The sequence below is a fragment of the Dendropsophus ebraccatus genome, chromosome 11 (assembly GCF_027789765.1).
Source record: "Dendropsophus ebraccatus isolate aDenEbr1 chromosome 11, aDenEbr1.pat, whole genome shotgun sequence".
In the NCBI taxonomy this organism is placed as follows: Eukaryota; Metazoa; Chordata; class Amphibia; order Anura; family Hylidae; genus Dendropsophus; species Dendropsophus ebraccatus.
In genome coordinates, this window is record NC_091464.1 from 41,635,954 (window position 1) to 41,648,492 (window position 12,539).

The window sequence follows — 12,539 nt, forward strand, 5'->3', positions numbered from 1 at the left end:
GCCATTTTGTGACAATGACATCATCAAGAGGGAGGCAGGTCTAAGCCCTGTTAGCCCAGCCTACCTTTGTCAAATGTCTCAGGTTGCTCAGCATTGATTGGCTGAATAAGCTGTAAGCCATCTAACAGCTCTACAGAGTCAGTTGGGCATCACAGGAGACAAAGTGCATCATGGGAAAGCCCAAACCAGGAAGTGAAGAAAAAATGAAGCCACCAACTGGAACTTCGGTTCAGTTTTTGTTTTATCAGCGCTGGAGTTGTCCTTTAACAAATCTGCAGGTCCTATTGCACATTGTCTATGCAGCAGGTGCAGGAGTGCAAAAATGATGAATGTTCTAATTAACAGTCATTTTGAGGTAGGCTGAAATGGAGCCATGACTCTAAATTCTACAAAAGAAAAAAAGACATGACAATAAATTCTGCAATAAAGTATTAGTGCAGGAACTATGGTATCAGGGATGCCGGTAAAAATGTTGAAAGCCTCGACAGTGTGGAAGAATTGGGTGAATTGTGTATTTAAATCTAATTTCTAATACTTCTTCAGGACAATGCTTAGGAAATCACACGATTACTATGTAAAGCACGGACACAGCAGAGATCATAATAAACCTGCTGCGTGTTATCAGGCCGCACCATTTGGTGGGAACTGTGATCTATATGGCGGAATAAAAGCCGGCTTCTGTGGGGGCGCCTGGCATTTCTTTCACTTTTTAGCATACGGTTTAAATGGTAAAATAAGATTCCTTAGTAATATTGCATGCAGATCTTTAGATTTAGATTCCTCTGATCTGGAAAATGAATGGAGTCTTACAACAGGACCTATTCTTCACAATTCCCTTTTCTTCTTAATTTCCCAGTGGCCAACTGCTTCAATGTATAGAACAGCAATATTGCGGTCATCCAAGCAATTGAAGCAGATGTTACACTTGCTGGCATTGCACTGCTGCATAACTGCAGGGGTAGGGAAAAGCATTATGATTTATCTAAATGAAGGAACAACCCTGCCATTGATTGGGGTGGAGCACCCTATCATCCTATAGGTCTTATTGAGATATTGCCCATCTGCTTTCCTTCTGGTATCTTGTTTTTTGGTTCTATGTGATCAATGTAAAAAAGTGAATTAAACAGCCATACGCTGGCACTTACACAATGCTGGCTGATTGAGTTTCAGGCTAACAGGACATTCAATGCTGCCAGAAAAATTAAATTGGGTATAAAATGCAGGTGGTATCAGTTGTTTTAGGCGTCTGTGCAATTTTTTTTATAAATAAACCGGTTATAGAAAGTTATATAGATTTGTAAATTACTTCTATTTAAAAATCTCGTCTTCCAGTACTTATCAGCTGCTGTATGTCCTGCAAGTAGTAATGTATTCTTTGCAGTCTGACACCGTTCTCTCTGGCTGCCACCTGTTTGTGACAGGAACTGTCCAAAGCAATAGAGGCTTTCTATGAGGATTTGCTGCTGCTTTGGACAGTCCCTGGACATCAGCTGCTGTATGTCCTGCAAGAAGTGCTGTATTCTTTGCAGACTGAGATGGTGCTCTCTGCTAAGTACTGAGAGACTTGACATTTTCAAATAGAAATCATTTACAAATCTATATAACTTTCTGGTACCAGTTGATTTGACAAAATATTTTTTTTGCCGGAGTTCCCCCTTATGCATGAAATCGGTTTTCTAATCCTACTAAATATAGCAATTGGCTGCCTTGTCTGTGTTTTTCTATATTTTTTTTTAGAGGGAGAAGATTTTTTTTTTTGTGGTTTTGTCGAGATTTTTTTACATATGGCAGATTCTTTCCAGACATACAGTATTTGTAATTTCCTGAACATGAACTTCCCTTATTATTGGTAATAGGTACGATTTCAAAGACCTCAATACACAGGCCCCTGAATAAATACTGTGTATACTTCAGACTAGACCATAGAATACACAGCCCAGGGTAATATACTCCTTAGACAGGACCCCAGTATAGAAATCTCAGAATAATGCAGACACCAGAATAAATGCAAACCCCAAAAGAACCTTGCTGCTCCCCTATATAGTCACTATATAGCTTCAGTACCTGCACACATATGGTCATGTGACCTTATCTGTACAGGTCCTTTAACAGCCCTTTCATATATTTGTCCTATAGGTATCAAAAGTGGTAACAAAAATGGCTTTTTAGTCAAATTGAATCCCCCCATGTGTTATTCATTCCAATGTGGGGTTCCAAGGTACCTGGAATTTCTAATATCTTTTACTGTAGTGTAAAAAAAATGAAAATCAGATCTGCAATATTATACAATCATAAAAAGATGCTGTGGTTACACACAAGAAAGCTGTTTCATAAACATAGCTTTTTATGGAGCTCTTCTCATTGAATAAACATGTTTACAGTCCTGACTTTATACCTATCAAACATCACACTGAGATAAATAAACCCTTAAATAGTGCTCAGCCAAACCTGCGCTGCCTTGTCATTCACAAGCCAACCATCAACATTTCATGGCCTCTCAAACAGGAAACATCAACATCTTAATTATTGTGTAGAGATGTCCTCATTGATTTATTGCAGCAAGCCAATGACAATACATTTTCTCAGTTGTCTGTTTTCAAAGGAACACTGTGTGATCCAAATAAACATAAACATAGATGTGCGCTTATAAACTTTGGCTCTGGCTTGAGTAACAGAGGTTTTATATTGCCATTGATGTAGGTGGTGATTTGGAACAACAAAGGAAGTTCTATTAGGCCATTACTAGGGTAGAGGTCCTACAGAATTATTTGGAACAAAAAAAAAAATCCCCCACCCCATCATGGGAGATACATGTCAGAGTGCAGGGGGTCCAACTGCGGAGATCCCCTGCAATATATATCCTCTGTAATATATAAGCACAAATATCTTCAGCAGCTCCAAAGACAATGAATGGAGCAGCATCTATTCACAACAAAGAAATCAGGGCCCTGTTAATAAGGGTCCTATAAATTAACGATAAACGATTGCAAACAAGATCGTTTATCGTTAACCCGAACTTGTTCACCATATTACATAGAACGATGGTCGTTTACATATTTATTGTTCTTTTCTCTAGGAAATACTGTAGATCTTTTTTGAAGCCCTCAAACCATGCAACTGGGTTTTCTAAAATCACGCAACTCGCTATTTTGGCCTTTTTTAATGGTCTCATTGAACATCATCAAATAATCTTTTCCAGTGAGCTGGAATTTTTTTTATTATTATTAATACAATATTTCCACAATAACATGAAGCCATTGATGCTTCAGGTGGAATAATTGATTTAATTTTCACCCCATTTGGCTGTTCGGATAATGAGAAGCGTATGGATAAACTTCCAATTCACAGAAAGATAAAATCTCAAAATTAGAGACTGCAAATTAGTATAAATGGCTGAATACAGAAACAAACAGCAATTCAAAAAAAATCATTATTCTCAACACCACTTGTTCCACATTACAGCTATTTTGTTGTACTTCTAAAGAATTGATTCCTTTTAAAACAAACAAAACATTAAATGTCTGCCGGGCAATGGGGAAAACACCATATTCCTTCACAATGATCGCCACAAAATATTAATGTTATTATTCTTCATGTTGTTTTCCTCTCTTCTTTTCGCTTCAGGAACAGCAGCTTGTAGTTTATTGCAGCTCAGTGGATGATCCTGAGCACAAATTCCCCAAACTTCTCTTTCTACTGCACATTAGTGGTGCTAAAACTAAATTATTTTCTGCTGCAGAATGTAACAAAATCCCACAAAATAGAAACAGCTGTAAAGTTTTTGTTTTTTTGTAATTTACTTTTTCATTTTAAGTGAGCTATTGTTTGATATTTGCCACCGATCTATATTAACATTAAGCAGGTATGGCATTAACCGCCATGCAATCAGCCCAAGTTATCCACAGTCCTTGTGTGGATGTCAATGGAGCCTTAGGTCATGTTCACACAATGTAAGTTGTGGAATAATCATGGCCGTTATTGACGATGTTCAATGACGACCGTGATTAATACACAACCTATGTGCAGTGCAGTCAGAGGGAATCCCGGCCAGAGCGTATACACATAGTATACATTCCGGCCGGGATTGCTAGCGGTGCTGCAAATACTGACATGTCAGTTTTCTGCGGCCGCTATTCATTGAATAGCCGCCGCAGAGAGCCTGTGAGTGCAGCGTGGAATTCAGATGTGGGCGCCACACTGATGCCCCCCATCGGAATTCAGCAGCAGGGAAGATCATGCCGGGATGATCTTCAGTAACACCGGCCGTTCTGTGACCTGGCCGAGTCACGGGATGGTCGGTGTTATACAGGACATCGTGTGAACATGGCTTTAAAGCGTCACTGTCACTTTAAAAAACTTTTTACGTTTTCATCTGTTTGCCGCTCTATCCAGCACAACTATGTTATATAGTTACTCTATGGAGCCGATCTCCTGTCAGACAGTCAGATACTATAGGCCAGCAATTGTATATACACAGTTTAATAAGGTATTTTGATGCCTAATTTATTGCTATTAAATATATAATATTTTATAGGGCTATGCAAATACTGTATATGAGCAGATGGTGAGTACTTTTATAATTGGATTAGCCTAGCTAGTTTAATTTAGAGGGTTCTAAGGGATTTGTGTTGGATTATCAATATGTTTCCCATTATGCTGAAAGTGAAATATTTTGTGAGACAGCTGAGATCTTTAAGAGCACACATAAATGGATTAGGGGAAGGGAGTAGGGCTCATGGCCAAGTGTTTTTGATTCATTGTACAAAATGTTTCCTTTGTGCAATTCAAACAAAACATCTTGCAGCATGTTTTCTATACAATAATTATTGCCAAGTATCAACAAAACTTGAAGGGCTAATGTCATTTCAAGTAAGTTTTGTAATGCCCTCAGACATGTCAAAAGTTTTGGATCCGCTGCTAAGATCCACTGCGATCCCGAGTTACAACCAAGTGCTCCTCTACCCTGCAGACAGGAACATCTGGTCCATTCATTCCATGGCCCACATCTCAGGATTGCAGCAGGTCTCAGGAGTGAGACCTGATGCAATCAGTAACTTTGACATGTCTGAGAACGTGGAAAAAGTTACTGTAAAATGACAGTAATGCTTTAAACAAAAGTTCAACTACCCACCCAGACATTGTACAAACCAAGTAAAGCATTGGCAGCAGCATTTCCTATTGCCAGTCCATCTTTCAAGAGGATAATGGGCCAAGCAACATTGCAAACATTATTCAGGAATGGTTTTAGGAACTTTACAATCATAAATCTGTGGGATATGATGAAAAAATGATACATTCTACAGGATATAAAGGATATGTTGCTATCAACAGGGGGACATTTATTAATGTCAACATTAGGGATGAGCGAACCTTGAGCATGCTCGAGTCGATCCGAACTCGAACTTTCGGCATTTGATTAGCGGTGGCTGCTGAAGTTGGATAAAGCCCTAAGGCTAACTGGAAAACATGGATATAGTCATTGGCTGTATCCATGTTTTCCAGACAACCTTAGAGCTTTATCTTTAAGTTCAGCAGCCACCGCTAATCAAATACCGACCGTTCGGGTTTGGATCGACTCGAACCCGGTTCGCTCATCTCTAGTCTACATCTTACCCTCACTGGCGTTTGAAAAGGCTTTTGATATGTCATAGAGGCATGTCAAAAGTTTTGATTGGTCCAGGTCTCAATATTCAGACCTGCACTGATCGTGAGAACAAGACAAGAGAAGACCCCCTAAGCAATGGGTCGGCTCCTAATGTAAGTCTATGGAGCCTGAATCACTGACCCACAACAGAGAGTGTCAGCACAGTCTTCTCCCTGCTCGTTCTCACGATCAGTACGGAAAATTCAGACTGATTAAAACTTTCAGAAATGGCTAATCAATGTATATGCCTGCTATATCATCCAAAATTTTCTTTTCGACATGAGTAAGAAAAAACGAAAGCGCAAAAATTAAAATTAGCCTGGTCTTCTAAGGGTTAATGCAAATGTACCATCAGTACATTTGCTTTAAGTTTTACACATAAATAAAATGGTGTGAGCGCAGGGAAGCTGGTGCTGCAGTCTTTTTTTGTAACTGCAGCCCGATTCCCGCAAACGGTGCCATTCTATTCCCGTACACCAGCCGGGGGTGAAGCATTAGAGGTAGGCCAGCCTGCTGGCACTGAGAGGGAACCCCCAACCCTCTATGAGGTGGCTCCATTAGAATCAATGGAGCTGCATCATAGAGGGAGAGGTTTTCCTCCCATTGGGGGCGAGCCAGACCGACTACAGTGCTTCATCCTAGACTGGTGCCTGGGAATAGAGGGTGATGGGAACCGGGCTGCAGTTACAAAAAAGGACTGCGGCACCAGCTTCCCTGCGCTCACACCATTTTATTCATTTGCAAAACTTAAAGTGAGTGTAAGAAAAAAGTAATCTAAGAAAAAATAGTAATGACGAGGTGCCTATTACAAAGGACATATAGTGACCAATGTGATATATTATTAGAGGAGATAAAAGTAATAATAGGCCAGTACTGACTCTCTAAAGGCACAGCCCACATGAAACACTAGCAGAAGGAACGTGAGTTACAGCACAATATGTCCATTATACTTAAGAAGTTCCTAGCTTTGAGTATTAAAGAAAACATAGCACAGCATGAGCACTTATTTTATGTCCCCATCAAAGGTTATTATTTGTCCACCTATGAGAATACAGAGACTTAAGACAATAGGCGTTTATACTGCAGTGTTATTTTAGTATGGTTTGTAGCTCCCGTCGGCATATACATTACAATAGATGAATAGCAGACATGAGCTGTATCAGAGATGGGACAGAAGTCGTTTCATGCATTTTAATATGGAAACCCGGTTAAGGGATTCAACACTAAATTTTTATGTTGTTTCTGCCCTTTTGAATTTTTTAGGACAAAGGTAGAGAAAATGTGGCCACGAAATGCTGCTCAGTACGGGGTGAGTGGAGGGGAAACTTCCAGATGCCCTTCCAGTAGCTTTTTAGAACAATATACTGTCCTACTAAGCCGATGAGAGTGTTTGTATCATGAGGCAGACATCAACTCTCCGTAGAAGTCTATAACCTCCTGGAGAGAAGTAGATAGGAAGCAATCTTTTATATTCACTGATCAAAATGAAAAAGTAATGCTTAGAATGGATAGGGAGATCCTTTGATTCTTTCTGGATATAACAATTTAAGAATTGGGTCTTCCTCCTGATGGCTTTACACCACAAGAACCTATACATGGTCCTTTAGTAAATGTAATGAAAATTCAGGTAGTAAAAAAAAATAATGTAGAAAAGAGAGCACTCTATAAGCAGACTGTTGAAAATGAGGTCACTTCTGGTAGTGGTGACAGTAAGAAAGGAGGCGTTTAGTATGGTGTGAATTAATCTTGTGAATTATACTTGGTTGATATAACCCTGAAGAAGGCGATTACAAGCCCCAATACGTGTTGGAATTCTAATAAATGCACTTTACTGTTTAACATCTTTGGAGTCTGTTCTTAACCAAGAGACATACCAGGCCTGAGAAATGGGCAGATCGGCTGTGTCTGGTTATACTGTACCCGCAGGCTGGATTGTGTTTGGCAGCGGTAGGAGGACATTACAAGCTGTCCTAGCCGGGGGGAGTAGTAACTGCTGCTGCTCCTCCCCTCGTATGAGGGAGTACAAACGAGATTCCTTTCATTTGTGGTTATTCATATGTCAGAAAAAAAAATGAAGACAAGAGCGCCCCATAAGCAGACGGTTAAAAAGAAAGGTGGTGGGGGTGATGAATGCCTCTGTGCTCCTATTTTTGTTGTTCAATGGGGTGCAACTTCCTGTAGGGCCTTTCAGTTAGTCTGACCATGTTATGGATGTCCGGCCAGTAGGCAAAAGTACTAAGTTTGTTGTGTATTTTATAATCTAGTGTTCTTTAAAGGGAATCCAGGATAGACATAGTGCATATTAATCTCTAAGCTATGATGTCACTCCTAGCCTGAACCATCATAAATATGAATTATTCATGGTCATTGGTGGGCAGGGATAGAGGTTCACTGGGGGTGCTGGGTCTTCCTTCAGTGCACAGTGCAAGTTGATTTGTATATTATGGTTTTGTCCCATATTAATGCAGAGTTCAATGTCACTGCATCATACAGTAGTTAGTATGGGGTACATTAATGCTAGATTCTCTTTTATTAAAAAGTTTCTGCTTAAATGCATTCTCTATTTCAATACTTTTTATTCTTTAATAGAGAAATCCGGCCAGACCAAATTTTTTAAGCACGTGCTGGGGAGGGGGACGATAAAAGAAATAAAGAGTTTTCTTACCTCCCCCCTCCACTCTGGTGCCCGCATTCTGCCGCTCCAAGTCCCCAGGTCCCCGGCCATTTCCTGGTCTGAGCAGGGACCCGGTTTTTGATCTGTGAGGTCAGTCAGTGGCCGAGGTGGGACCGCACTACGACTGCTGACTGGCTGAGCAGACTTCACACGCCCGCAGGATGCGGCCACCAGTCCTGGAGCAGGGAAGGTAAGAACACTTTTTTTTCTTTTAACCTCCCCCTTCCCAGCACTTGCTAATAAAATGGGTCAGGCCAGACTTCTTTAATTTTAAAAAAGTGGCTATTTGTTTAAATACACCTAGTACCCCATGAAGACTTCATAAAAGGGTATAAAATAAAGGACCTCAGTACTGGCTATATGCACCCAGTATTTCACCAAAAGCCCACTATGCCCCTCTTTCTTCTTACCATCTACATACTTAGTAAATCAAATGTCATAACATGATTGAAAATTGCCTGTAGTGACATTTACAATAGGAATTACCACCTAGTGCCAATAATAAGGCATAGTGATTGTCCTCATCTGCCATAGAACCTTCCTGTTGGCACTGATGATTGTTCTAATGGAAATATCTATCAGATCCTGGAGAGTTTTTATTTTTTGAAGGGTTGAAAAGATGTTCTTTGTTTAAGTGTTTTTCCTCTTAGTGTCATTCTAAGGTCTTTAGAACAAGTTCATGCTAACCACTTTTTTATTTTACAAACCTCGTTTTATTACAAGGAGCTATAAATCTAATAAATTTGGATTTTTCGTATTAGTTAGGTCAATTGTTTTCCAACCTGTTATGAAATATGTGGTGCAGTTGTTATATGCAGGCTAAGCCCATATATTTGTCCAGCTGCCCTATAAATAATCCATTGTAGAACAAATCAAATAAACAACTGTGGTTGGAGATTGGTAGAGATGGCTGGTGATATTTACACAATTTAGCTACATGCGCAGTAGAATTTGGGGATTTTGGTCTGTTTTTATGGGAATAGCACTATGATTAAAGGTGTTAGATAATAGCTAGAATATATAATAACCACAGGGATCTTCAACAAATGTGTTACATTTAATATTGTGTGCAATGGCTATTTTACTGGAGCAGAAGGGCCATACGCTTGTTGTGCAAGTAAATTTTTGCATCGGCCCTTCTACAATAGTGGCGCCAGAGGGGCAGGGAGAGGGCTCTGAGTCCAACAAATTTAACATTTTATCCAACTGAAAAATGTTAAAGAAAACTACTTGAGCACAAGCTGGTGCGCACTGGATTTATGTAGAAAGGCAATGTCGGGGAACTTTGGTGCTACGTGGACATTTTTAAGCCCGGCCACAAAAACAGCAGACTTAATAAACGTACCCCCATGGCTTCTTCAAAATTCTTTCCTGGACGGAGAAAATGCCAAAAGAGCCTTACATGGAAAGATTATCATGCGAAATATCGTTATATCATTCAAATTTAAGCAATAACTTTCTGTGTGTACGCAGGCAATAATCAAACGACTAACGAAAGCTGACCATAAAACCATTATTATTCGCTTGTTGAATTGTTCTCAAATCTTTCATTGTACGTGCACACACATAAGTGTACGTCCGTTCGTATAAACAGAAGGAGTATAGAGTACACGAATGACCGTAATAACTATTGCAACGATCGACCTTTCCGTGGATTTTGGTGAATGATTTCAGGTTGTTCCTAAAAATGCTTGTTTACGATCATTGATCTGAGAAACCGGAAAATGGCTTTTTCTAAGAGGACCGTTAGACATTATTCTAATGATTCATTAGGTCCCTTTTGTTGGGCCTTTTGTTAATCAGTAAGTAAAAGCATATTGTATGCCCTTGCAAAAACGAAAAAAGCCATAAACATACTACAATAGCCTAGTGGCTGCCAGGTAGTGATATGGAAAGTATACTACCTACAACATGGATAACACAGAAACATTTCATCAAACCCATAGGAGTAGTTATTAATCCTAAAATGTATAATAAGGTACATCCAGAAAAGAGGGTACTGGTTCTTGTAACTCACAAACAGCTGGTAAACCACAGGTCCCCTTGCTTGTCTCTCTGTAAAAGTTTAACACTGTTTTACGGCTTAATACATGAGTTATATTTCAGACATCATAAACTGCACATTTACAAGAATAATGTGTGAGCAAAAGGTAATGGGTGTGAAACATCTGCTGCCGCACCGTAATGAATGTACACGGCTCTAGGTATAAATATGCACACACACATTTTATGTGTTCATTACCAGCCATTCATTTGACAAGCTTCTTAAATGTCACACAGTGTGTCAGCCAGAGAGTCCGTGCACAGAGCTTTCTATTGAAATTTACGACTTTTTCCCATAGCAAAAAACTGAATGGTAGCTACGCCACTGATTTCAAGTGGTGGGAGGAGATCATACAACCAAACTTTCCAGTGTTGCCCTGCAGTGATCGTGCTGCTTCACAATGGGGTCACACTGCAACCCAGAAATGGCTGTGAGTGCAACTTGACATTGGCAAGAAATCCATCCAAGTTTGTTGTTGTGGCCATAGTGTCTGCCGCTCACTTCCCACTCACTGTAACATGAACTAAGCTGTAAAAACCAGTCCCAGCCACTACGCAGTCAACTGGGCATACTGCTGCCAGACCCATGTACAGAATAGATCCTGCTGTGGCTGCCCTACAAAACAGCCATTTGGCAGGGGTCCTGCCAAACAGATATTATGAAGATAGACCATCAACATGTGGAATCTTTAAACCATTTTAAAACCCTGACATGTGCACCCATGTCCCACAGGCTTAACTATTCTGTTTGTTAGGATTCTGGGTATCCTTTAGTCACTACTTTGTACAAAGTATCTCCTGCAGAGCATAATACGACTTACAATGCATTATCATAATAAAGCCATTATGTGTCTCTTCTTAGAGAATTGTCTAATAAGAACAGAATACGAAGGAATGAAGAAGATCGCTAAAAAGCTACACCAATTATTGTATTCATTTCAAAGAGACAAGGCAGAAATGTCTATGGCAATAAGGATTGTTTGTTGGTATTTCTCCCTCAAACAACCAAAATTACCCCGTCCTGTAGAAGTAGATTGATGTAGAACATGGATGTCGGTACCGAAATCAGCACCTTGATAAAGCTTTCCTATCATTCAAATAAAACTTCAAAGTTATCATAGAGACATGTCAAAGGATGTGATTGGTGGGCAAGTAGGGAGAAGCACTCGGCTCAGCGCTTCCCTACCCATCTCTCTCTTTGCTGCAGGATATAAATTCTATAGACTTTTCATAGAGCTAGTCTTATGCAGGGAGGAGAGACCACGTAAACCAAGCAATTGCCCCCACTCATTCTAGCAATCAGAGGGGGTCTCAGCACCCAGACTCCAAAATCAAAATGTTTGACAGGTCTTTCTGACATTAGTTTCAAATGATAGTGACAATAAAGTTAGACTGGATAAGTGTTGAGTACATACCGTCTTTGGACAGTGCACATATCTTGCCAAGCTGATTATCAGGTCATGGGTAATAGGATCCACCAAGTTTCGGAAACTTGCATATCGGTATAGAACATCATCTAAAGATGTAGACTCCATGCCCAGATCCTATATCGAAAGGAAAACCAGTGATTAAACGGATATAAAACACAATATGTAAGAAGGGATCATGTCATTGTTTTATGCTCTTAAAATTTATGCTCTTATGCAGCACTGGATTTCATGGTCATCTCCTTTCCTGCATCCTCCACATTGTCTACAATGGGCCCCGCTCCTTTTGGCAGTATCCCGGTCTCCTGATCTCCGAAGAGCCATCTCAGTTTTTATAGTAACTCTTATATGCAGTGACATATATGAAGCCCAAGGGACTCAGAGCTCAGAACCCCACCTATCACGTGCAGATCATTCAGGCTATTGCCAATATTAGGCCCTGTTCACACTACAAAATCATTGCAGAGATTCCGCGTGGAACCCCTTTGTGCGGACTCCGCGCCAAATCCTGCCTTCTATTAGTTTGAATGGGAGGGCTTGCACGCCTCCACTCTCCTTGACTCTCCGTAGTCTTATACGGGACTATTGATTCAGACTTTGCATTCAGAATGTGAACACAAGGCATTATATTATCATTGTTATTGTTTGTTCTGTGTTTTATTTGGCTTTTATACAGACACATACTGTACATTGAATGCATTCTAATCCTTTCTTTATAATAAACTCTATTTACTACGTATAATTTTCAATT

General features: G+C 40.0%; 1 protein-coding gene across 1 annotated transcript in view; it reads right to left on the reverse strand.

Moving 5' to 3' along the window:
• LRRC75A (leucine rich repeat containing 75A) overlaps positions 1-12,539 on the reverse strand; it is a 193,367-nt gene that overhangs the window by 122,904 nt on the left and 57,924 nt on the right. Inside the window, exon 2 of the mRNA XM_069944457.1 lies at positions 11,777-11,905. Coding sequence (XP_069800558.1) covers positions 11,777-11,905 — 129 coding nt within the window. The remainder of the gene's footprint in view (positions 1-11,776; positions 11,906-12,539) is intronic.